Consider the following 25,869-nt stretch of genomic DNA (forward strand, 5'->3'; position numbering starts at 1 on the left):
AGCAAACAATAAAACTGCAGAAGTGTTCTTCTTTTTCTTTTGATGTAGTAGAGAGTAAAGAGGGTAGAACTCCTTCCTATGATTTCCTCTGCTGGTTCTGGTGGCAATTGGCAGAATCTAGGAACTCTTAGCAACAGTAAAAGAGCTCATCTGCAACAACTCCCCTGTGGGCTCCTTTTACAATCAAATAGGAATTCAAGAATTAGCTGGAATTTGAAAAAAAAAGAAATCTGCCAGGCACTACCTTGGCCCATTCACTCATTTCTTGCATGTTAGTGAAGGCACATAAGGGAAAAACTGTCTTTTCCTTTTCCAAATGAGATAAGGAAGGAAAGAACCTAGAAAAATCTCCTGCCCTGGTTAGAGATGGGATGCTAGAGTAGATTTCTGCTCCTAAATAGTAGCATTGTTTTGCATGCACAATGACAGTTTAGAGGCTTCCATAAATTTTACAGGTTTTGTTATGAAATCTAAGTTAAGAAAGAGCAGATTCCCACTGGAACGAGAGAATTAATTTTGCTTTGGCAAATTGCACACAGAAACCAATGTTTTGTCTCCTGGGCTTGTCTTCCCTTGGCCAAAACTACTGCAACAGATCTTCATTATGGACTCTGGTGCAGAGCATCATTGTAGTAATTTCCAGGATAGAGTTTTATTTGTGGGAGATGCTTGTGCTTCCCCAGCCAGGGAAAGTCACCAGCAGAAAATGTTTGCTCACTAGCCTGGGAAAGACCAAGGTTACTTCACCCTTGTGCTTTCCTGTGAATTGAGAAGGGCTTTCCTTTGACTCCAGACTGACTTTATTATTTCAGGAACAATAAAACCACAAAGGATTAAGTTACTGACAAGATAAGAAAAATGAATTCCTCCTCTTTGCTCTGAGCTCAGTGTCATACAGAGAAGAAACACTGCTCCTTCCCCACCAGCTATACCAGCTGCCTCGAGCAGACCTTTCTCAGTAGGAGAAGGAAAGCAGAAAAAGAGAAGAAATGGTCCCACTTTGCACAAAGCCTGCATTTACAGATGGTTTCTACGAGGTTAATAAATCATTAATCAACGTTAGCATATAACACACGGCTACTGAAGTGCGAATAAACACAGCCAAAATAAAGTTGCTTAGATGGTTACAAGCCATTGTAAGAAGCAGCCTCTTTACTAACCTAACAGTCTAAAATAATTGATTAGCTATCAAAACACCTATAAATCATTTATTAGCTTCCGTAAGCTCCTTATAAACTCATCCTTCACCTAAAAAATTCACACCTGCAAAAACACTAGAGCTGTTAAAGATGTTTCTAGATATAACCAGCCTGAAGGTCCAAGAAATTCCAGGTATACACTGGTAAGAGTCCCAGACTATTCTTTGCATTGTTTAGGTAGGACAGACAGTTTGAATACACTTGCATGTTGTTTTTCTAGGCAGCTAAACTCCTTAGTTCTATGTATGAATAGATGACAAAATCAAAATATAATTTAAACACTGCAGCATAGCATTAACAGGAATTAAAGATACTATTGTTGTGATGGATTGTTCTGTCTTTATCAGGCTGTAATGCTTTCCCTGTCCTTGTCCAACTATTCCTGTTGTCACACATTCATTCATTCACACTTCTTTGTTAGGTAAAAATCATTTTGCATTTCCTACCTGCCCTGTGCTAGCCTTCAGATCTCTCCTATTGATTTGAAAGTTAATTACCTAACAGAGTCTCACACTTCTCAGGATTTCTTTACCTTATGGCAGGAGAGACACATGTCGCAAGAGAAAGTAAAACTTACTGTAAAAGAAGAATATGTTTTATAGAAATATCTAGTGCTTATTTTCTCTTCCTCTGTATAGAAACATTACGGGATACAGAAATCAAAGGGCCAATTTCTCTACTGCTAACAAACTATGTGGCTTTCATTCATGTCAGATGAATCCACCTTGGGATGTATCACCAACCAGTTTTCCAACATAGTATTAGTCCCATAAAATTCAGGCTTTTCTTTAACAAGCTGTACCCTCACTGATATTGTTACTTTTATTGTGGTAAATGGCAGCACTGTAACTGACCTTTCTCTCTCCTCTCTTTATCTTTGCTTCCGTCCTGAAGTCTCTTGCCCAGTAGAGATATCTTGCACAAATATTAACGGGATCCCTTTGCAGGGAAAACTCACATAGCATTTAAAATTCACATCAAATAAGCACTTACACTGCTGAAAAGCACATCACCTCCTGTGGATCCATCCATCCATCCATAAGTCAAAGTTTCCTAGTGCCCACCCCTAACGGATGCATCCAGTGTTCAGGGACCACTGGGGCCCAGAAACAGCAAAAACAAACTCTTGCTAACAATCACTTCCAACAGGGACTTTCAATTCTGCCATTCAACTCCTCTATCTTGCCCTCATCTTCCTCAGTAGATAAGAAAAGAGATGCACATAAATGGAGAGGGACTCAGGCACAGGCAACTGAAAAGAAACTGGCATGGGAAATAGGTCTGGGAAATGAAAATAATCCAAGAGATATGCCCTGAAAGATAGGCACAGAAAGAGATACGAGGACAGTGCGAGGGAGAGGGAACAGAGATAAAACTGAACCAGCACTGAAGAAAACAAAAACTGAATACCAGAGAGGGATGCATTTCCTTGAGTAATGTGGGATGGAGACAACCCTTGTGTGTGCACAGGGACCAGGCATCTGTTGAGAGCTGTGAAATTACAGAGTATTGCTAGATACGCTGGTGGCAGACAGTTTTGATTTTAAGAGAGATTGGCCACCAGAGGTAAAGGAATAAATGGAAAGTCAAGAAGAGCATGTCAGCAGCATTGAATGGGCTCGGGCTGGTGGATTCATATCTATCGCTGACAGCTCTGAGCTGATAGGAAGCTCACTGTAACATTACTGCAGCTGCTACAGAAAAATGTCTTCAGGCCACAGTAATGACTACAGAAAGGGACTTGAGGGGGGTAATGAAGACACTGGTTATTTTTCTCTGTCTGGAACAGACAGCACTGCTAAGGCTGTGTGACTCGATGCATTAATTGGGGGTTTAGTCATCCACACAAAATAAAAACCTTCAGATATGACATAGTCTAAAATTTTACACTGATTAAGCAATTAGGAGCTATTAATTATCACTGCTTATAGCTGTTAGCACAGAGGAATGTAAGTGAATTCCCCCCACTGTGATGGTGAATTAGTTCCAATCAGCATGAAATGCCTTCCTGAACATGCACACAGGGATCCTGAGAAAATGGGGAGACACAGCCGGAAGGCTAAAACGATAGGTCAAGTCATACCTGCTGCTTGGCAGGCTCATCAAGAACAACAAGCCCTCAGGAATCTTTCCTTGTAATCATTATTGTTAAAAAATTATACTCCCCTCCAGTAAGCCGTAGCTAAATGCCCATCCTCACACACTACGGCAGGGCCTCTGCTCCCGAACAGCAGAACATCCAGGGCTCTGCCTAACAGGGATTTACCCTGGGCTCAAAATGGAACACCCTCCCTCATATGGACCATCCTCAAAGCACACAAATCACAACCCCAGACCCCTTCAACATACAGGGTTAACTCTTGTTTTCCCTTTCCTCTGAGCAGAAGGAGAGGGTGATATCCCACCATCTCTCGCTTAGGATGTGAGGTTATGCATCCCACTTTCTCCTTTGCTTGCTGCAATGAAGACTCTCTCCTCCCAGGTCAGCAACCCAAGAAACAGTCTGCAGGCTGTTCTCTGGAAGGGGGAAGCACAGAGCAGCCATCCCTTCCCAAGATAGCTCTCCTGATGACACAGGAAGCTCATCTGCCCTGAAGGGAGAGAGCTGGACACAGCATGCAACCATTCTTGGCTTCTTGCCCCACAGCACAGTGGCTGTGTTCACTGGAGAGCTGTGCATCAGTGGACTCCTAGGACTATTTTTGTATTTAACCCAGTGATTACTTAATACTCAGAATGTCAACAGAAGTAGAAAAAATCTCAACTCAGATCAACTTGGGGCAACTTCCACAGGGAATTGGGAGACAGGACGTACAGATTTGAATGCCTCGATGCAAGGTAGAAAACTGAACCCTGCTCCCCCACATCCTGGAGGACTCATGAGCTTCTAATGTCTTTCATAAAAGGGGAAAAAAGTCCTTTGACTGAGGAAATTTGAGTGCAAGCGGAAGACAGGTCTGTGAGGGGAAGGCTCTGCAGATTCCAGCAGACAGAGAAAAAAACCCAACATCCTCTATGCCTTTGCATTCATCTCAGTATTACCCCTTGCATGGGGATGTCTGGCAATGCCTACATTTCTTACCTAAGCAGCAGTTACTGCGATGTCTAAAGCTGACACCCACATCCTTCCTTGCCCCAAGGACACTGCCCTGGCACTTTTCACTCTGGCTCACAGCAGCCGGGGTTTCTGTTTGGTGTGACAATGTGTGAAATCAAAACCGACAAAAAAGTCAACAGGAACAACTCCTGCTGACCACAGCGATCAAATGGGCACCCACAGCAGTGCCTGGAATAAATCTCGAGCCAGGTATCTGTCCTTAGGAGCAGCAGCACTTATTGTCTGATGGATAACTTGGCTGAGAACTGAAGGATGCAGGCACAGGTTGCTTTTTTGGACATAATGTGCAATGCTGGGAGAAAAATTCCTGCACTGTTAGAGAATATTTTCAAAGGAGGCTCTCAACAAACTCAAAGACACACTAAAAACTAAGCGCTATGGCTGGGGGTGTTCTTGTGCTTGTTTAATAGCAACTCCTCCACCCTCCAACAGATGAAGTCAGTCAATACCACATAAGTCTAAATAATGTCCTGTTATAATGTTCCTGTAATGCAGCCAAAGCAGTAATAAAGTTCAAATAGAGAGGCATACAGTTTTCATTTTTTAAACAAAGTAATAACCTCAAAGAAAGGAAATGAGAAGTTGCAATTTAAGTGGCTTTTAAAATTCATTTTACTCTTTCTTGATGCCATGTAGTATTCCTTGAGTCTGGCTGGGTGTATTTAGGAGTGCCAATGTTTTCACCAACTTTTGACTCAATTAGATGGAAATAGTAGAAAGGAATTCATTCCCATGAAATCTCGACTCCAGTTTTAGGGAAAGTTATTGGCTATTTGAAACAAAACTGATTATTACAAAATACTTGGACCACAAAAGCCATTTCTCTGTTGGAAAATAATGCTTGGGCATTGTCATGGTTTGAGCAGCCTCAAAATCCAATTCTTGATTCCTAGCCCCCCTCCCACATCTCAACCCCATGTGAGATGGGTTTTCCAGACAAAAACACAAGACTCAATGTGGGGGGAAAGGAATATATTACAGGACTGTACAAATAAATAAATACTTATACTATAATACATTACATATAATCTTAACTCTATTTCTATCTCTACCATGACAATAATATTTACAGTGGGCCAAATCTCTTCTCCCTCCAAATAACAGTCCAGGAGAGAAGAAGAAGAAAAGACCCCTTCCAGTCTCTCAGCAGCAGGTTTCTCTAGGCAGCAGGCTCTCTTCTTCTCTTCCAGGCAGCAGAAGCAGTTGCTGGCTCCCTGCCAGCACACACGAGGGAGGCCTCCAAGCCTCTCTCGGCCCTCCGTCTTCAAAATGGGGGTCTTTCCGTGGGCTGCGGTACCCCAGACAAGGTCGCTCCACCACAGTCATACCACGAAGCACAGGGGTCTTCGTGACGGTCTGGTATCCTCAGGGGAAATCAAGCCCCTGTGCAGAGCTCCCATGCTCTGACTCAAGATGGCTGCCAGCTTCTCTGAAGCCTGGCAGCAGTGGGGGAGGGCCAAGGTCACCCCACACACACACATTCCTTTGGCCGTCCTGGTTTATCTCTCAGGAGGCCGGAGCTTCTTAGCTCCTCTCTGTAGTGCATACTGCACTCCAAGACTCTTTCAAATGAGTCCAATCATCCTCCTCTCTCTCAGAGGAGTCTCCAGTGAGTTTGGGGAGTTTGGTTTTTCAGTTCTTACCCCGAAACTCTGTCTCTGCTGCTGACTCGTTTCTCTCTTTCTGCTGCTGGCTCTTTTCCTCTCTTTACTCGGCTCGCAGAAGTTTTTCTGTCTGCTTTCCTCAGTTCTTATCAGTTGGTTCTTTGCCACTGCTCTTCGGACGCTGCTGTTCTGCTGCTGCTCCGTTGCTGCTCCCAGCGTCTCCCACTGCTGCTTACCAGGGAGAAACTCCCCCAGCTCCTAGCCACAGGCACTCAGCCCAGTTCCGAGTCCCTGCAGCCCCCCAACTGGGGGCTGAGGGGGGGGCAGAGCCCCCAAGGGGCCGGAGCCCCTTCCTCGTGGCTTCACAACATGGCCACCACTTCTTCAACAACAAGTACCACTGCTTCTTTTCCGGTCCCAAGAGATATGTTTATATTTTGCAGGAGCACTGATTGGGTCAAACCCCAAGGGTCACCACCCCCTGGGGGTTACCACTTTCTGAGTTTCAGGGGAAAAACCTGGCTCAAACCACTACAGGCATATACTCTGATAATTAGACTAAGTCTTTGCTATACACAAATATTCAACGAAAATAATCATACAAACAAATTTCACACTGCAATTTCCCGGACAATATTCAGTTATCAGAGATCTGCTCGGAAGTGATGCTGTGGACATTATCTGACTATCATGTAGGTGTAATATGATGAATTTGGTGTGAAGCTGTTTTTATAAGTGTAGTGGGTTTTTGTGGCTAGGTTTTGGTAGCAGGGGGGGCTACAGGGGTGGCTTTGGTTAGAAGCTGCCAGAAGCTTCCCCTGTCTTGTTGAGCCAATGCCAGCCGGCTCCAGGATGGGCCTCCTGCCACTGGCCAAGGCCGAGCCAATTAGGAGTGACAGTAACGCCTCTATGATAACATATTTAGGAACAGTTGTTCTTAAATAACAGCACTGGTTGTTGCACAGTGAAAAATTCCAGCCAGGGAAGAGTGGGGTGAGAACATGGGAACAACAAGGTAGACACCAAGGTCAGTGCAGAAGGAGGGGCAGGAGGTGCTCCAGGAGCTGGAACTGAGGCCCTGCAGCCCGTGGTGCAGACCATGGTGGGGCAGCTGTGCCCCTGCAGCCCAAGGGGGACCATCGAGGTGCAGAGACCCCCCTGCAGCCCATGGGGGAGCCCATGCTGGAGCAGATGGATATCCAAAGGAGGCTGTGACCCTGTGGGAGGCCCAAGATGGAGCAGGGTCCTGCCGGAGACCTGCAGCCCATGGAGAGGGAAGCCCACGCTGGAGCAGGTTTTTCCCAGGTAGGACTCGTAGCCCCTGTGGGGGACCCACGTTGGTACAGCTCATTCCTGAAGGACTGCACCCCACGGAGGAGTGACCCACGGGACAGCAGGTTGGGAAGAGCTGCTGCCCAAGCAATGGACTCACGCTGGAGACGTTCATCAAGGACTGTCTCCTATGGGAGGGACCCCATAGGAGCAGGGGGAGGACTCTTCTCTCTGAGCAGCGGCAGAAACAACAACTGACCATAACCCCCATTCCCCGTCCCCCTGCACTGCTGGGGGGAGAACATGGAAGGAAGGAGGGGCAGAGGGAAGGTGTTTTTAAGATTATTTTACTTCTCGCTCTGACCCTGTTAGTAATAAATTCAATTAATATCCCCAGTTTGAGTCTGTTTTGCGCGTGATGGTGATCAGTAAGTGACCTCTCCCACCTCTTAACTCTTAACTGTTTTTTCTCTCCTCTGTCCAGTTGCAGAGGGAAGTGAAAGAGCAGCTGTAGTGAGTACCTGCTATCCAGCCAGGGTCAACCCACTACAATAAGCAGCAATTCATATAAAACAATGTGAAAACCCTGAATTAAGTATTTTACTCTGCAAATATTTCCAGCATTTCCCCTGTGCCAGAACATTTCACTGATGATGGCTTTTATGAGTTTTTGAAGGTAAATTACAAGTTCCAACAAGAGGACCAGAAAGAAACTGTTGAGATGGGAAGCTCCTTTGAATACCTGCCCAAGGAGATAAGAATGTGGAGATCCTACACACAGGCACACGTGAGACACAGCAAGAGCATTAAATACACTCTTGTTTTTTGCTTTACTACTTCCTACACATTGTTTAGCAGACAGAAACTTCCTTTCCAGTCACTAAACTCCATATGAAGACCCAGCAAGGTCCTTCTCCATGCAGAAAGTGTGAAGGGATCAGAAAGAAGATCCTGAAGCTGCCCTGGGTTCAAGCAGACCAGTGGCCAGAGACCTTGAGCCAGGCTGTCCACAGGACAGGAACTTTAGTGACAGGTCTGAGAATTTCTGTGAAAACAGGCATGTGTAACAAAATCATTATAGAAATACAGATAAAGTACCGACAAAGGCTTGGAGTGGTTTTGTGTTTGATGCCAGAAAGAAGAGACTGTTGGAGAAGTCAGCTGGGTAGTCCCAACACTGCACCCACCCCCTGTGATACACCTACCTTTGTGCAGCAGCACCAACTAAGCCCACTCTGATGGGTGGCTGGGACTTGCATCGTGCAGATCAAACAACAGAAGCTTCAACAGGGTGGGAGGCACACAGCAGCTCCGAGATTCAGTAGACACAATTAGGCAGCTGATTTTACACTCTTTCTTTCCCCTTCCCTAAGCAGCTCTTTAAAGGCAGCTTGCTAGAGCAGCTGGAGCTTGCTGTGAAAGACCAGTTGCACCCACCCACCCACCCACTCACTACAAATCTGGCAATTATCATTCAATTAGACTATTTTAAATATTCCCAGTATTTCGGGTTTATTTCCTACTTTCAAGAAACACCGGTGTTTGTGATAAAGCTGCTTGTAATGAAAAGAAATGCTTTAATTTAACCTGAAAGCCTCTCCCTTGTGTAGTACACTGCTTAAACACCAATCTGCTTATAAACAGGTGGTATACAGTAATACATTATACACACGCAGGTTGCCATTAAAAGATAAGCATTTACCAACAGTTGTGCACACTACTATGTGGAGGCCTACTTAAATTCTGTAGCTGCAGAAATAGTGCCACTTTGTAACATTTTTATACATCAGCATGGTAACCTGTGCCACTTGCTGGGTGACTTTCACCCTGCAACTGCTAATAATAAGGAAGGAAGATACTCAGTAAAAGAGATCAGCACTTTGTCAGAGATGGAGTTGGTTTTGCAGTTGGGGATTTTCTATCTTTACCCAAAATATAATTTTCAGCGCCAAGAGATGCCCATGTCAGAGGTTCTTCAGAAACTGTTAGTGCTGGCTTTCTCAGTGCCCTCCTTTCTGTATCCACAACTCCTAAAGATCCTCACCTTTGTAGCAGTTACCTTGCTAGATCCCTGCACTAGGCTCTGGCAGCCCAAGGAGTTCTGTCCCTCACAGCATTATTTATTCCTATTTGCATTTGTTACCTACCTTTTATTCAGTTACTCAACTGTTAGAGGTGTATATCCATTAAATGCCATGTCTGCTTGCTTTTCAAATCTGTTTCAAGGGCAGTCACCAATTGAAAAATCCCTTCTGAAAATGCTGGCTGAAGGTATTATTAGAAAGCTAAACTGATTCCCTTTATTCAAAACACACTGTTCTGAGTTGAGGAATAACATCACAGGCAACTTCAAGCAGTTCAGCTTGCCATTCTAATGCAAAACAAGTTCGTTGCACCCACTGGATTTCACTGATTCCTCCATCTTCAGGTACATATGCTTGGCAAAACTATTCTTTAAAATCAATTTTTTCTGTTACTGTATTTGTCTTCCAATTCCAGGTAAATAAATAAATTCTGTCCTGAGTAGAGATTTCTTAAGGGAAGGAAAAGCAACCTCCATGTATGCTGAGCAAAAGGCAGTTGTGAGACTTTCTGGTTGTCTATATTCAGCTCTGATATACATTTTCTTTCCAACTGAGATACCCCTGGAACCATAACTGCTGCTAAAGCGCAGTGCTGTAAGCCCATGAAGTGTGTGCCACATGGCAGGAGCTTTCATAAAATGTTTTAGGTATTTGTGGCTTTTTATCAAAAAGAACAGCTTCTCCTGGCTTTGCCACGGTGACACCAGTGGCAGGAACGCCTTCTGTACAGGGACCACCTGTCTGCTGAAGCCCTGTTTGCTGGTCTCCAAACATGCATTTAAAATGTTAATTGAACTTCAAGCAATAACCTCAACGAAAGGCTATAATTTAACAAACTCTGAAATAACAAATGTCTTCAGGGTACGCTTTCTGCAATGCCGTTTTCTCCGTAGGTAGTTTCCAATTTAGATGTACACCAAAAATGATACACTAGTTATTCTGAAAGGTGGCTTTAAGCATGAATTAGTCACTTCCCTCTTTTCTTTTTGCCAGCATACATAAATATACTGCTGTTACTCCGACCTTCTGCAGAGCAAAATCCTTGAAAAAACACAAAATGCTTTGAAACAACACAAAATACCTCAGAGAAGTAACTGGAGAAAACGTGGTTATCTCGCCTGTGTCCTGCTACTGAGGCCTAGGGGGTTGATTTACACACACTTGTGATTTAAATGTAACTGTCTCCTGTTGCAGTAGCATCTATTGGTCTGAATGAAACCTTTCCTTGTATTTCCACTGCATTCATCTCTGCTCAACCTTCACTAACCAGTGGCTTTTTACACCTGAGGGAAAGGACTCCATCATCCCTCCTGCTCTGATCCAAGACTCCCCATGTCACCAGCGTGGCTTCCTGATGTTAGCAGGGCTGGTCCTATGCAGGACTCTGTTCAGGGTGGTCCAGCTGGAAACACCGGTGTGCACATGGGTATCATTTTAGACAGTTTATGCACAGCGTACCTGAGAACTGGTGGAAGGCTGGGACTTTTGGGAGAGATTGCAAGGATCTGAGGAATGCCTATGCTTCATAGCTATCACATAATTACTTCAGAGTTAAATACCCAATGGTTTGACCTGAGTATAAATTTCCAGATAAGTCACTATGTGTAAATAAAATGATCCTTTTCTAATATTGCAATTACTGGTACAAAAAATGAGTTATGTGCTCTGTGAAGAATTACAAGGTCACTACTGAACATTAAATCAAGGGGCTGGCCACTTGTCAGACCTTGTTCTGTAGCTGCAATAAATGGCTGTACACAAAGTCACCTACATTCCTTGCCAGCAACTCCAAACACAGACTGTTAACACCCAAGGGAGAATATAAAGCTTATCACTCTTATCACTTGTACAGGATTCTATGCAAATATCAACTCATGCTTTTTGTGAAACACATTATGAGAATATATTATGTGTGCTGAAAAGGATGTACATATATCCATGTAGCTGATTTACTTCTATACTGGCTTAAAAAAATGTAAGCAGCTTATGGCCTTAAACTAATGTGACATAAAGAGATATTTCTACTAAACTAAGTTTCTACCAAATTATTCCTATTTCTGCAATATTTAAAAGAAGTATCTTTCTAGAAACTCTATTACTCCTTTTGCTAGCATGTGGAAAACTTGCAGTAGAACACAGCCCAGCAAATGCTCAGTTATCAGGGCTGATGGGGCAGCAGCTTAACCTGAATAAAGCAACTCACAAAGACAGTGTAACAGAGAAAATGAAGAAAGGGAAAAAAACAGAAAAAAGAATACAGAGCCAGCACAGACTCACATCGACCACACACATACCACACAGGGATAAATATGTCAAACTGAGCTGTAATGCTTCCAAACACACCTGCACCCAGGTAAGATCAATGACAGTCTGGATTGCCTGCACCAGGAGAACAGAGAGCTGACTTCATAAGAAGCTGTGCAGCTGGCAAGTCCATTTTCTGTTCCTTTAATTAAAATACAGAGCACTGGCTAAACGGTAAACATTTAATTAGATTTGTCTCTATGTTTCAATATTAATAAAACACATGAAAAATGCATTAAGAGCCAGCTAATTGGAGGCTCTCCAAAAGTAGCTGTAAATGAGCAATTATAATACAATTGGGGTGTGGTTCCTCAGGGATCCCCAGGACTGATGCTTTTTAATATTCCAGCCAAAGATTTAGAAATTATTAAAAAAAACCAGGCAATAAAATGTACAGATGACAGAAAGAGTGAAATCCCAGCAAATTACAGTGAAGAGCAGCCAGTGTCAGAGAGTGAGCCAAGCTGCTGGGTAAGCTGGAGTCACTCACACCGAATGGCTTTTATACAGCCAAACACAGGATTGCATATTTCGAAACAGAACACACAGATTACATTTTCTGGGGGGAAAAGGGCATCTCTAAATCACACAGATTTCAGAACTGCCTGAACACCAGGTAGTCTTGCCGTTGTGTGAAGCTGAAACACAAAGGCTACAATTTTTATTTCTATGGGATATTGGTTAAATCAGTAATAAAATGCTATACTCAGGTTTCTGCCTTCTAAAAGAAAATAGAAAAATACACATAGTTTACACTGACAAGCAACTAAAATTATTCTGGGGCTGGAAAGAAATTCCTCACTGAGAGAGATATGAGAGCCCCTACCTGTTTAGCTTATGGAAGAAGATCAGAAGGTGAGCTGATTACATGGTACATGCCATTTCTGCAGGGAGAAAATGCTGGCTATGAGAGCTCTTTGAGTCAGCTGGAGGAAGCGTAAGATGCAACAACATCTGCAATTTAAAACTGTGTTCAAATTAGAGATAAAGGTAACAGAGAATTAGAGACAAAACTGGTATTATTCCTTTTAATAGCAGGAAGTAACCAGCTTCTTGAGGGACAGCTGCACTTCTGCAAATCTTCGGAGCAGTGCCAGGATATTGTACAGAGGACCAAAGCCTTGTGCTCACCCATCCCATGGCTGCAGGAGCTCCAGCCTCACTGGGGCTGAAACTGCTGCTGAAACTCAAAGCTGGGTTGGAAGATAAGCTGCGGTTGGGGAAGTTACTGAGCTCAGTGACAGGCAAGCTGATGGTACTTCAGGGCCTCCACATACAGGAAATCAGTGCTAATCATGTTTCAAGGCTTCTTTTGCCCTTGAAAAAATCTATGAATCAATAGGTAAAATGGAGCGAAGTTTTAAAGCAGTGTTTCCCTGGAATACATCGTGGGATTTATTGAATCACAGGCACATCACTGAAGATCAAGGTTTCTCCCTCTGTACCATGTAACACTGCAGCAGTACTTCTGCACAGATCAGAATTTGGATGTTTTTATATTACCAGGTGCAATTAGATACAAAGCAATGACAGAGGAGTACTACGTTATGAAGAGCAAGTAACTGAAGCTGTTCTGTCCAAAAAAAGTATATTGCCAAAAAATTCCAGTTTTTTTCCTCGGCTGACAGGGGCTCAGTTGAAAAGCCAGATCAATCAAGGGAATTTTTTCCACAGATCTCACTTCAGAGTCTGAGCAGAAACTTCAGTTTAGGAGAATACTTTAAAATGGGTTTAATTTTCATAGAATTTAGTTTGCACAACTCCGGGCATATGCTAACATGCAGTCCTGCATTTTTCTTGAATAACTCCTTGAAAAGCAGCTTTTTTTATTTTTTTTAAACTTGAAAATGGAAAGTAATTTTTTAATCTATATTATCCAAACAGTTACCAGCTCCATCATGAACATGTATCCATATGGATTCAGTATTTTTAAATCCATTATTGACTGATTTGAACATTTGCTATTGGCTACACAAGTGACCTCAACACAACAATTCAAATCCTACAAGTTTTACTGTGAAACAGAGCCTTCAGGTAAAGTTCCTCTGAAAATTCTGATTTTGTCTTTATCAAATCCTGCAAAAGAGCTCACCTGGCACAATGTGGGGCTTGGCCAGTTCCTGCTAACAACAAAACCAAGGAGAACATTGAAGACACCAATCAAAGCAGCCAGGTTTTCACTGGACTCTCCCAACAGCTGGTCAGAGAGCAGTTGTCTATTAATTTAGAGGCATTTTAGGCAAGAAGTCTAATCCTGATTTCCTGCTTTATTTCTTGCACCATCACTGGGAGTTGCACCTTGGGTTTCTAGCTCTGGTTCTTCAGTTAAGGGACTAAATCCAACAAGTGGATGTGCTAACAGGGGAATATGCTCTTGCAAAGCATGGGTTTAGTATGCTTAGCTAATGCTTGAATTCATGGATGACTTTTGGAAGGAGAGAAAACAATTTTGAACATTGCAGAAACAATTTCAGTAACATAAACCTAAAGGGAGAATTTTATTCCTTAGAGAGTTAAGTGCTTTTGATACTCCCACTGCGAGGTGCCCAGCTTAAAAACCCCAGGCTGACAGTGCTGAATTCAGGTGGATGGAAGAGAAGGCTGCTTTCAAATTACAATTAATTCCAAAAGCTTCAGTTACAAGATACCAGTATGGGAAGGCTCTGCAAACAGTAAATATTAGTTTTATTTCAGCATGTGAGTCGAAATGCCAGGCACAGAGGATCTGTCCTCAGAAAGCTGGAACATGTGTGGTCCCTGGTACAAGGTCTATTTATTCCACTGCAGCCACACTGCCGGCAGCCACCGGCTCTGTGCATCCTAACAGCAACATCGTGTCAAAGGCCTCTAACATGAGCTTTCCTGCATGCATGTGATCAGAACTTGAAGCAATGGGTAGAATGCATTTTAGGCTAAAGAAACAGGAAAAAAAGACAAGCAGCTCTTAGAATTCGCATCTGCAGTATTTCTGTCAGTGTTTAAGATGCCGTGGCCTTTTCAACTGGCTTCTTAACACTGATGTGACAATGAAAGCCTGCAAAGAAGGGAATCAGAAGAGCTTTATTCCTAGAGTTTACCAGCCATATTCTCTCCTGTCTAGCACTGATGTAAATGAAGGAGATTGCCAGAGTTGGCAGATCCAAGCTATGAAACAGGCACAGAGGCAGGGGACTGATTTCACTTCGAAGCATCTTCGTTTCACTCCGCCCTTTTGTCTTCCTCCTCCGTTGATTGCCTTGGAGCAGCAGGGAGGGTTGCAAGTGAAATTATCCCTGCAGTTGGACCATTACCAGCTTTTCTGGCTGGCTGGGGAAATGAGCAGCACCAGCAGCTCGCAGTGTCGGCTCCCTCACAAGGATCCCGGCTGTGCCCGGAGTGACACACACTGTGAAGCACAGGTGCTCATAGTGTGACACTGCACTTGGATCAACCTGCTGGAGCCACTCCGGCATTGCCCAAAACCCGGCAAGTGGTGGGCTTTCCTCCAAAATTGGGCCTTTGCTCTTTTGGATACACAGACACCTCAGAGGAGATTTTATGTCTGCTGCTGATGCCAGTGATGCCAAAACACTAAAGTGCATTTTAGGCTGTAGGACCTGCTGGAACAATGAAGTACCTGATTCTGACATTCATGGCAGTTTGCAGCCTTTGTCCACAGAAATACTCTCTGCCAGGGACCACTGCTGAGGTGGTCTCAATGAAACAGCCCTAACAATTCCCAGGGCATAAGCTACCCCCCAGGTCCTGCCAGTCATGGCTAAACATGGCACATGATGTGCCATGGCTTACATGATCACACATTACCACACTAGACTTAAAAGGCACAAGGCTTACATGACCACACACTTCCACAGACTTTCCTAAATTACTACTAGGATGGACTTTGCTGAGCTTCACATAGCAGGTTTGGTTGGTTCACACTCCCAGATTGATGTAGCCTCTCCTGTAAAGGTTTATAGATAAGAAGTAAAACCTACAAATTCTTTTCAAAATATTCTGACATGGAAAGTCCCAGAGGGCTTTCCTTGACATCTCTTGCACGTAGGATATTCTCAGAAATGCCAAGCAAAGTGTACTTACACAGTTCCAGTGGACTTAACCAAGATTTGCACTGGATAGGAGACACCTGAGATTCAAACAGTAAATACATACACATACGGGATCACAGTATGAGTCACAGTCTATGCAGAAAGGAACCAAAGACTGTTACACAGTGGGCATCATTTGCAGCATTGATTTTAATGTGAAAAAGTGAAAACTAGCAAGGCTGGGCACAGCAAGCACCCACACTGCCTAGCAGATTATGAAAAGTGACATATGAGCCAAAATTGAGAAGTTTATATCTCATTTAATTATATTCTATACTGATTTCCATTCTAAGGTTATAATTCAATGTTCATTTCTCCAAGTCATATGTGTGTGCCTAAAACATGTGTGCACCCCCACACAGACAGGTATTCAATTATAGGCTATTTTAGATTGTGGGTTCTTTGTTTCCCAAAGCCTTAACACCCTTGTTAAACCATTTTAGCCATTGGTTGGCTTTTTGTATACTGGGGTTTAGATTTTCACTTACATAAGCTGTGAAAACAGAAATGGTTTGGATTAGCTAATTTAATCAAATTTCACAGGACTCATGAATAATACTGAGATGGAATCCAGTTTCTTGGAGGAGACTTATGTTTACCAAATTAAATATAGTCCAACTGTGCACCACTTCATCCCAAGTAAGGAAAAATACGGTGGCTATCTTACTAAAGCTGCCTTGGGATGCAGCTTTCGATCATCACTGACATAATGCTGCTTATCGCGTTGATCAAGCACAAATGGCAAAGTACGAATTGCTCCTTCCCTATGTCTGAAAACAACTCAAAAGGAATCAAAAAATGTTTGAAGAAAACTGAACTTGGGTACATACATCGTTTCGTCCTGCTGTGGGAGCTAATATTTGCCTTCTTTGCTTTCAGGGTGTGATTCCAAAAGTACTCGGTTCTGGTTCATCTGGAGTCACCAGTAAAACTTTCATTAGCTCAAAAAGGTAGCATTGATGTTGGCTGCTTTTTTTAAAAGAGCTTATTACCTTGGCGTCGCAGAAGCATTTGTCTTGAAGAACTGGCAAAGGTTAAAAGAAAACCCAATAACAGAACAAATGAGTAAGAACCGAGTCTTTTCCTTGAAGTAATGACTCATAAAAGGATACACAGGCATTCCCTCACCTTCAAAGGTTTTATCAATTCTGCCTAGAACTGATCATCACCAGTGATGAGGGTTTTTTAACATGCAAATAAGATAGCTGGCTGCATTTACAAATGTGTCAAGTTTTCAGCCAGAAGGCAGACAAGATGAGCCTCAGATCCCGAGCTGGAACATCAAGGAGCAGTGCAGTTTGGCAGGCTCCTGGAGGAAGCCTTATCTCAAGTAGCTGTGCTCTGGTTTTGAGGGTAACAGGTGAGATATACAAAAGCAAGTCAGCCTTATATAAAATCTGTTACAACGCAAAGCACCTGGCTAAAAACACGTTGCTGCTTTGAAATTATGGGGACTCGTCAAATGGTCTTTGCCCAGAGTCTCAACCTTTTTTATTTTTCATGAGTTCCCAACATACAATCAAGCTTTTATTTGGCTGTAGTGAAAGCTAAAGAGGCAACCAATCATTTAAACATCCTTGAGGGACACCTTCTTATATGGTAAACAATCCAGAACGCCCCTATATTGGGAATACTCAGAACAATATGTCTGCTGTGGTGTCACTTCTGACATCTGATATAAACTTCTTCCCAGCCTATATCTGAATTTCAATGTTGATACATCCTGAGGGTACTGTTTAATAGCACGGTATTCATTCTGAATGCACTTTACTACATTACAGAACATTTTACTTAAATGCTCTGTATCACTGTCACCACCGTTCACTAAAATTCAGCATCGCTGCAAGAATCATAAGAATCATCAAAATACCACTGAAGGTGAATAACTCTAGGGAAGGGAAATAGATAAACGGATCAAACAAATTAATCAAAGTACACAGATATTTCATGTTTGGAATCGAAAGCACTAAAATAAAGAGAATGTAATAAAACCAGAGACTTATTGGCTATATTGTGAAGAGCACCACATCCTCTCCAAATTCTCTCTCTTTCTTCAGGGATATACACCCAAGACAACAGGATAACTATTTCTTTGAGGTTCATTTCTCATCTTAAGTCAAAATATTGATGAGCTTGTACCAGCAAGCTGCTTACTCCAACAGCTAGTTATGATGCCATAGACAGACCATTGCAACTCAAGGACCACCCTGAGCAGCAGGGACAAATGCAAAGCAAACAATAACATCTGTGCTTCCACAGCAGCACAGTGTATTTAGCAATACAGAGAAAAAAGAATATGCAGAAGAGAGGAAGTAGATGAGAGAAAATTCAGAAGATCTATGATGTTCACAAATAGTCTCTACAGACACAGTAAATGAGACTGTGGTCCTCCAAGCAGTGTACAAACATAGAAGAATGCAGGGAACAATGAAGGGAAAATTTACAAATACAGTTCTCCATAACAGAGGATCAGGGAAAACTTGTGGCCATATTTATACTGTTTCATGCTGAGTGGATGACAATGCTAAGAATAAAAGGAGTACTTACATCCTGAGCTGCCATTTGTTGGAACCAAGGTGAAGTTGGAGGCCCAGGGGTTACGCACGATATCCTGCCAATGAATGGTGTCTGCGAAGCAAAGGAATTTGTTCTGGCCAACATACACCCCTCCATTCAGTATTTCTGCATAAAAGAACAAGAGAAGATATTTGTAAGACTTAAGACAGACAGTTGATCGAATCTATTGCTGCTCTGTGTGCTGGAGAGAAAGGACATGAAATTTAAATGCAAAAAATTCTAACTGTAATCTCACTTAATACTCTGAAAACTGGAGGGTAAGTAGCTTAGAGTATTTGTCAACAGGAACCCTTTATCTACATGCAAAAGAAACCTGATGAAGACAAGTCATACAGTTGCTAAACTGGGCTTACCTGTTGTTCCAGTGTGAACATGCATGGAACAGTTCTGTTATTTCTGGGTAAAATAACCTTTAACACTTAAATCCCTTTAAAAAAAAACCAATCAACCACACTATACTGTATTTAATAAATACAGAGAAATGCTTACAACTTATAATAACGTCCTCCACTGAGCCCACAGTACAAGAGAAGGGTCCAGTCATCACAATGTCTGGAAAAGCATATTTAATGATAAGCCTGGGCTGCTTGATCCAAAATACCCAAATACACAGTAGCAATGATCCACACCTCAATACTATGACCCAAAACTGCCATTGACTTCCCTTGCTGGAAGCTTTATGTTGAAGGGAGATGGCTTCTGAGCAGATAGAAGCTTTGAGGTTCTTTTTGCATTGTGGGGTTTTGTGTGTTTTGTTGTTTCGTTGTTTTTTTTTTTTAATTTTGTCTTTATATGAATTTGTTTAAAAAAATGCTTTGTTACCCTGTCTCTAAAGACTTGATTTGTCAAATCTCAACATGAAAATGATCTTACAGTTGTTGGTTGTAGCAACAGGGTTTCCTCTGAAGCAATATCTTGGTTTTTTACCCTCTAAACTCTTGTTCAAATTCACAATTTCTCTACTTAACCTGGCTCTCCTATTTACAAAGCAGAGGACAATCCACGTGACTTTCATTAAAACTAACAGGAGCTATGCAGCTAAAACCTTTGGCACCGCTTAGAGTCACAGATTCAAGCCTCAGCAAAGAAATGTTGAAGGTTAGTTACTAATGACACCTTAGAATGACATTAAGTGGTGCTATACAGCCAGGAGTGTCACACTGCTCACAGAGACATTAAGAATAATTCTTGACTAGGGTAGCAATGATTAAGGTCATCTGATAGCCCTCATCTCCCAGGAAAACCTTTAAAAGCTGTAGTGGGAATGTTAATGTTAACAAACAACAAGGAAGGAATACCACATTTTTTATTTTATTTTTTTTTAAATTTCGGGGTTTACAGGCCACAGCATGCAGAGGAGGCAGCCTGAACAAAGAATGTATTAAATAAAGGGTCATCTGTAAATACATCTTTCCACCATATTAATCAGTATTAGTATTTCTTAGAAACCTCTGGTTTAAAAGCTTGGCTTTCCATTGAAAAGGGTCTTAAAACGAAAACAACAATAATAATCTTATACAGAAAGGAATCTGGATTAGAGATATAGCAATGATCTGTCTGTATGATATTCTTATGATCCCTGAAAAAAAACATACAGCATCTGTTAGCAATTCTGCTCTGGGGAAAAGGTGGGACTTAGAGAACACTTGAAAACATGACAAGTGATGATTTCTCTGTGTTATTCCAGCTATACTGGATTAGCTAATCTATTTTGGCCTACATTTTGATGAAAAATAACATCTAACAAGTCATGAAGATCTGTAAAATCTGCATTTGTAGCTTCTTAAATACTTGCACACGATTCCACATAGTTCCTCTATCAATTGGTACATCTAAGCTGGCATAATTTCTGTGTTTCAGAGCACTCACTCATGACAGTAACTATCAAAGTTTTCTTTCTGCTAGTAACTTTGATGCATTCTTGTATAGCAGGCAGGACCTCAATCTGAAAGTAATTCTAATAGTTTCAATTTGTGGAGAAACACTTTTCAGCATAAAAGTAACCAGAAAGTGTCCCCCCTGTACTTTAAGGGGAGCTGACAGCTTTCACTGTGATTTACTAAAAGTAAACACAGAAAATGCTCTGCCTTGCCACATCACTGAATAATAAGTGTTGTTCCTGCTGCTCTTTCCCAAAAATGTGATGCAGCCCCTCCATTTGCCTTGCACTGTACCATTTTTCACAGGGGACAGGATTAAATTTTACAGGTCTATTCATGTGCTGAGGCATTAATAAACTGGAGTAATAATATCAAAGGTGGGCTCTTGTGGATATTAAGTAATCCTGAGTTCAAAGTTTAGTACAATTTTTAAAGTACTTGTGCTTGACTCTTCCTGATCTCTGGGATTCAGACTCATTTCCATTCTACCCTCCCGTTCCAGTCTGCTATCTTAATTTTCTTTATGCTGACTCCTTGGTATGTGTAAATCAGCACAGATGCATTGGCTTCAGTGACTTTAACTCAAATGCATTTTGCACTTCTCTGCCCTCTTTTAGCAAGAACAATGCCTGGGAAGACCTAATAAACCCTGTTACATGTTAAGCAAATGAAGCACAAATGTAATCAATATACAATAGAGTTACTGTATAATGAACTCATCATCATAAAGTCATCATCTCATTTTAATTTACAGCCCTGAAAGTGAGAGATAAAGTTAAACAATGAACAGGAAGAGAAAGGAAGGATCTCTGCCTGCACAGGAGAGCTAGCAAAGGAAGCCAGGCAGAAAGAGGTTTCTTCTCCTGTGTGTAACACCTGAGGTACCTCTTCAGTGAACTCTTTCCGAGGCTGGAGCAGGAGAGAGAAAAAAAAGTCCTCAAGCGAATTTTGTGAAGAAAGAAGCCTCTTCCTGCCTAAGAAGCACTAAAAAGGACTGCTCGCAGTGAAATACATTTTAAACACCTTTTGGGGAGAGTATTTTTTGTTCTCTAAAACAATTTTTTGTGACATTGGAAAATCACTAGTTCCAAAACAAACCTGCTGCCTGGGACAGCAGGCAGAACACTGGGCTCTACCAACTGCTGCCCGAAACACCGTCAGTGCTGCGCTGGCAGCGTCTACCTTGGGCTTCTTCATTGCTCAGGGACACAGAGTTACAAAAGGGCATGTTCAAGCACAAGATCCACCAGCTTTCAGTGGGAAAAAAGTTCCTAAAGGTGTCAGACAACTTTGCATGCCTTCCTATAAGGTACCAATGGTAGCACTTCAGAGTACCATTATCTCCCATTTTGGCTCCAGGGCTGAATCCATGCCCTGAGCAAAGAAGTAGCACCAAAGTCTTCTGAAGTGAATGCAAAATCTTATGATTGTCCTTATTAGAGCTACCTTACTGGCTTAAAAGCAGTATAATTCTGTAAACAAAGTTATATGAAAATAAATCAGCAAATGCACTTCCCACTGACTCTTGTCATTTTGCTTATTGTTGTCAAATGATTGTGGGGAACTTACATCTACATATTATTAAAATTCTCTTAAATGGTTATTGATTCAGGAAGCTAAATCAGAATCGTATTATTTGTTACAGCTGCTATTTTCTTACTTTCATTAGCCTTGTGAACCATTCCCACAGAACTTTGGTAAGCTACCATACAATAAAACAGGAGAAATGGAAACATTCAGTCTCTGGCTACCCAGAAACACAAGTATCTCCCACTGTCCACAAAGTGCCAGGGAACACCAATAGGTACGTCACACAATTTATACTCAGTCTGTCAAGTTCGAAAAGGGGCTCGGGATCAGTTTGATGGCAGTCAGTGAAAACACTTTACCAGCTGCCGAAGCTAAAGATCACTGTAAATAAGGCAAAGGGACACTGGCTCTGCAAGGGTGGTGTCTGCTTAGATCCAAGATGGAAACCACTTTCCTTCTTCCATCTGTTAAAAGGGCATTTTCTTCAGCTGACTTTTTCTTGTGTACAGTGTAATCCCTCATGGTCTGTTATCTAATTTCTAATGTGGATTAAATTGGCAAAACATGTTCACATCCTGCAATGTACCCTGAAGTAAAAGTTATTCGTTTGTGTTTATATGCAATGGGGGCTGTAAACATCTATTTAGCTGTAGAATCTGTTTCTAAAATCAGTATAAAACTGGTTATAAAAGGGCTATTGCTATTCAAGGTTGCAAATTAAAAGCTCTTCTCTGGTGCTATGAAGCCAGCTGGCATGATGAACTGGAAGAAGGCACAGTGAGAGGGAAAAGAACTAGCTCAGAAGTGGGCAGAGAGGGGGGAGGGAGTTAATTAGGCAAAACTGTTGGGCATGTCCACTGTAATCACTCCAAAACCAAACCAGAAGACATCTTACACCTTCCAGGCTGATTGACTGCTAAGGAAACAGCTGTCCTTTATACTACACCACATACAGGTGTACCCTGTACACACGTATTTTATAACACATGCTGATGATACCTTAATTTCCAAGGTCAGCCTCATTAGAGCTGAAGCACCTTTGCAGGATGACAGTGCTGCATCTTCACTATCAGCATGCAGGTGATGGGGATCTGTTGTCTGATACTATATCACTCCCAAAACACTCTTATATTTTACCCAAGATGCTGAATGCATTACCTAAAAACAGCTTTGGCCTGGAAATTTCATGCCAAACCAAGTCTTTTGATCTCTCAGAATAGTTGACTGCTGATGACCCACTGGGAAAGCACTTCAGGTCCATCATTAATAAGCTCTGCCTTAAAGGGTAATGAGAACTGGGTGCTTTAGGAGACAATAGCTCATCCATCATCAATCAAGATCTCCAGTTTTTATACAGATGATTTAAGAAGAGTTGGACTGTGTAAAATTGAAATGTCACATTTGTATTGGGAGATGGGGGGAGTTGGGTAATGAAAATGAGAGTTTTAACCTTCTCCATTTCAGCTCAACGACCACACTCAAAAGCTCATGGATGTGGAATCCGTGTCCCAGCTAGAAGCCCCAGACAGCCTTCGATCTCAATTACACAATTTCAAGTAAAGATTATTTGGGTCATTAGCTAGAAGTCAGTTTAAAGGCTTGATGGTAACAGCAAGATATTCTTTATTTCTATCAAAAGCAATCAGTGTTATGTGCAGCCTGTGGGTCTGTGCTTCTAACTGCTCAATAACTAATGGTACTGGATTTGTAGAACCTGAGCATAAATCTTTCAATCCTAGCTCCCTATTTTGCTGCTTAAATAAAACCAGAGTCATTTGATTACCTTTCACTGAGTTCGATGGGATACTCTTTTCACCACAAATATGTGTGAAGATGGGCTCACAGGGTCCTTGCAAGTCATTTAGCTCCTTCGTTAAAGGACAACAGACTCCGGGCCACTCTTTTTTTAGTCATGTCTCAAAAGGGAATATCTTTCATGAACATGTTCGGCCACATTAAACCAACTCAAAGAAGACATGTACCTGTTCAGATTATTCCTCTCTCTGTGCACACCTTGAATTCCTCCTTCTTACAACCTTATTAAAATAAGACACCAAATCATTTAGCTGGTTACTTTAGAAAAGCAAACAACAGTGCAAATTATCCCAGCCCTTTGTGGTGAACACTCCAGAGCAATGGGCCCCATTTCACCCTGCACCCTGAGCAGTTACTGAGGCAATTGGGCACAAAATGCAGCTACAAAGTCGCAAAGGGTTCAGTGCATGGAGAAAGTGATCCAAAATACTATGGAAGAGCATAGAAACAGCTGAATCAAACAAGTAACACAAAACCCCTTCACCCATCCAAAAGGAAAGTAAACAGTTGGGTATAAGCTCAATTTAAGATGTGCTCCTTTTCACCACAAATAGTCCTATGCTGAAGCATAATTGTTTTGTTTTCTTAACACATTTGGCTTGTGCTAAAGGAAATGGTCTCTCTCCCCAATCCCACTAGATTCACTTGTCTTAGTGGTTTCCCCATTTAACCCACCTTGCAATGACCACAGCAGATTCTGCCTACTTGGATCTTGATTCCCCAAAGTGTGTTGGCCCATGTTTGCATTTAAATCATCCCCTTCCCCTCCGCTCTGGAGGAGGCTTCCTGCTCTGCAACAATTACTCTGCTTTGATGAGGGAAGATAAAAAGGTGCACTGATTCCAACCAACTCCACTTTTGTTAACCACACATCTGCCTTCAGTATTACATATCTTGATGTGAAATAACAACAGGGTTGACACAATGCTGTATGAGCAGCCTCAGCTCCACCATTTCCTTTGCAGATGGTTAACTGCAGGAGCAGTGGTACCTGTTTACAGTTACCCACCTCATTTGTTTCCTTCTTTTCCCATCACGAGCTTTTCAAAGCTGTTTGACCCTGTTGACTTTGCAGGTGAGGAGCTTTCCTGTAATATATTAGCTCTGTTACAGGGATATTAATTTTCAGGAGGAGATGCTAATTGTCTCGCTTTGTCCAGTCAAATTCTGACCCCGGCGTTAGAAGCCAAGTGCCTGAGTTACTGTCTACTTAATAGAATTTATGGAGTGACAAGCAGATTAACAGATTTAAACCTTAACATTGTAGCAATCCAAGGGGCTTCCTGTGGGTTTCTCCAAATCAGGAAGAGAGGCAGAAGAGGTCCTGGCTGTCCTGGTGGGCGGTAAGGTGGACATCAATCAGCAGTGCACCCACGCAGTGCTGAAGGGTGATTACACAGTGGGTGCAGAGCCAGCAGGTGAGGGAGCTGACTGCTGGGTACTCATGAAGATGCATCTGAAGCACTGGGTCCATTTTGGGCACCCTAGCACCACACAGTTGTTGCCAAACTACAAGAGAGCCCAGAGAAGGACCACTGTGGTAGAGGCTGGAGGACTTGTCACATGAGAGGTGAGAGGATCTGGGCTTGTCTAGCCCGAAGAAGCGCTGACTGGGGAGGGTGGACCCCTAATCACAGCCTGCCTCTACCTAAAGGAACACTATAGGGGAACACAGACTTCTTGGAAGTGCACAGGACAAGAAGTAACAGGCACAAGCTGCAACACTGAGCAGAAAAATATTCTTCACAACAAGAGTGTGGTTAAGCACAGAAGCAGACTGACCAGAAAATTGATGCTATCTCCACTGCTAGAGATTTTAATAAACAATGAACAACCTGATCCTTGTGTGAAGTTAGTCCTGCTCTGAGAGAAGATTGGACCAGATGACCTCCAGATATCCCTTCCAACCCAAATTATTTTGTCCTCCTATGATTATTAATCATCTACTACCACAGTACTTACAATACTCCATAAGCAATCCATTCTCTAAATTTTTGTGAAAGCATACCTAGTTTTAAAATTTTATCTACTGATAAATGGTAATACAAAACACATATCTGGAAGATAACATATTTAAAAGCACATCACATGCATGTATAAAGAAATGATACAGTATTTGAAATACAGAACCTATGTCACTGTCTCTGTCCCCCATTTCATGCAAAGGGGACGTCTGGACCAAGAACCATTACAGCTTTCAGTATGAAAAAAACTGCTGCCCTTCAATCTTTTGATTTTTGGTAGCAAAAAGAAAATTGTATTCATTTAAGTCATTGCAATGAATCACTGATGAGTTTCAAATTACTGTCTAAGGAGAGCATGACACATTGCTGGCTCACCCCAGAAGACACACACTTTTGAGCTCAATAAGAGCAGCAATAAGCCAACAGCCAGAAAT

General features: G+C 42.2%; 1 protein-coding gene across 5 annotated transcripts in view; it reads right to left on the bottom strand.

The window, feature by feature from the left end:
- ERBB4 (erb-b2 receptor tyrosine kinase 4) overlaps positions 1–25,869 on the bottom strand; it is a 608,029-nt gene that overhangs the window by 187,244 nt on the left and 394,916 nt on the right. For all 5 annotated transcript variants that reach the window (XM_027678007.1, XM_027678006.1, XM_027678008.1 and 2 more), the window contains one exon: positions 18,217–18,351. In XM_027678007.1, coding sequence (XP_027533808.1) covers positions 18,217–18,351 — 135 coding nt within the window. The remainder of the gene's footprint in view (positions 1–18,216; positions 18,352–25,869) is intronic.

The sequence above is a fragment of the Neopelma chrysocephalum genome, unplaced genomic scaffold (assembly GCF_003984885.1).
Source record: "Neopelma chrysocephalum unplaced genomic scaffold, ASM398488v2 Primary Assembly neopelma1_44, whole genome shotgun sequence".
Lineage (NCBI taxonomy): Eukaryota > Metazoa > Chordata > Aves > Passeriformes > Pipridae > Neopelma > Neopelma chrysocephalum.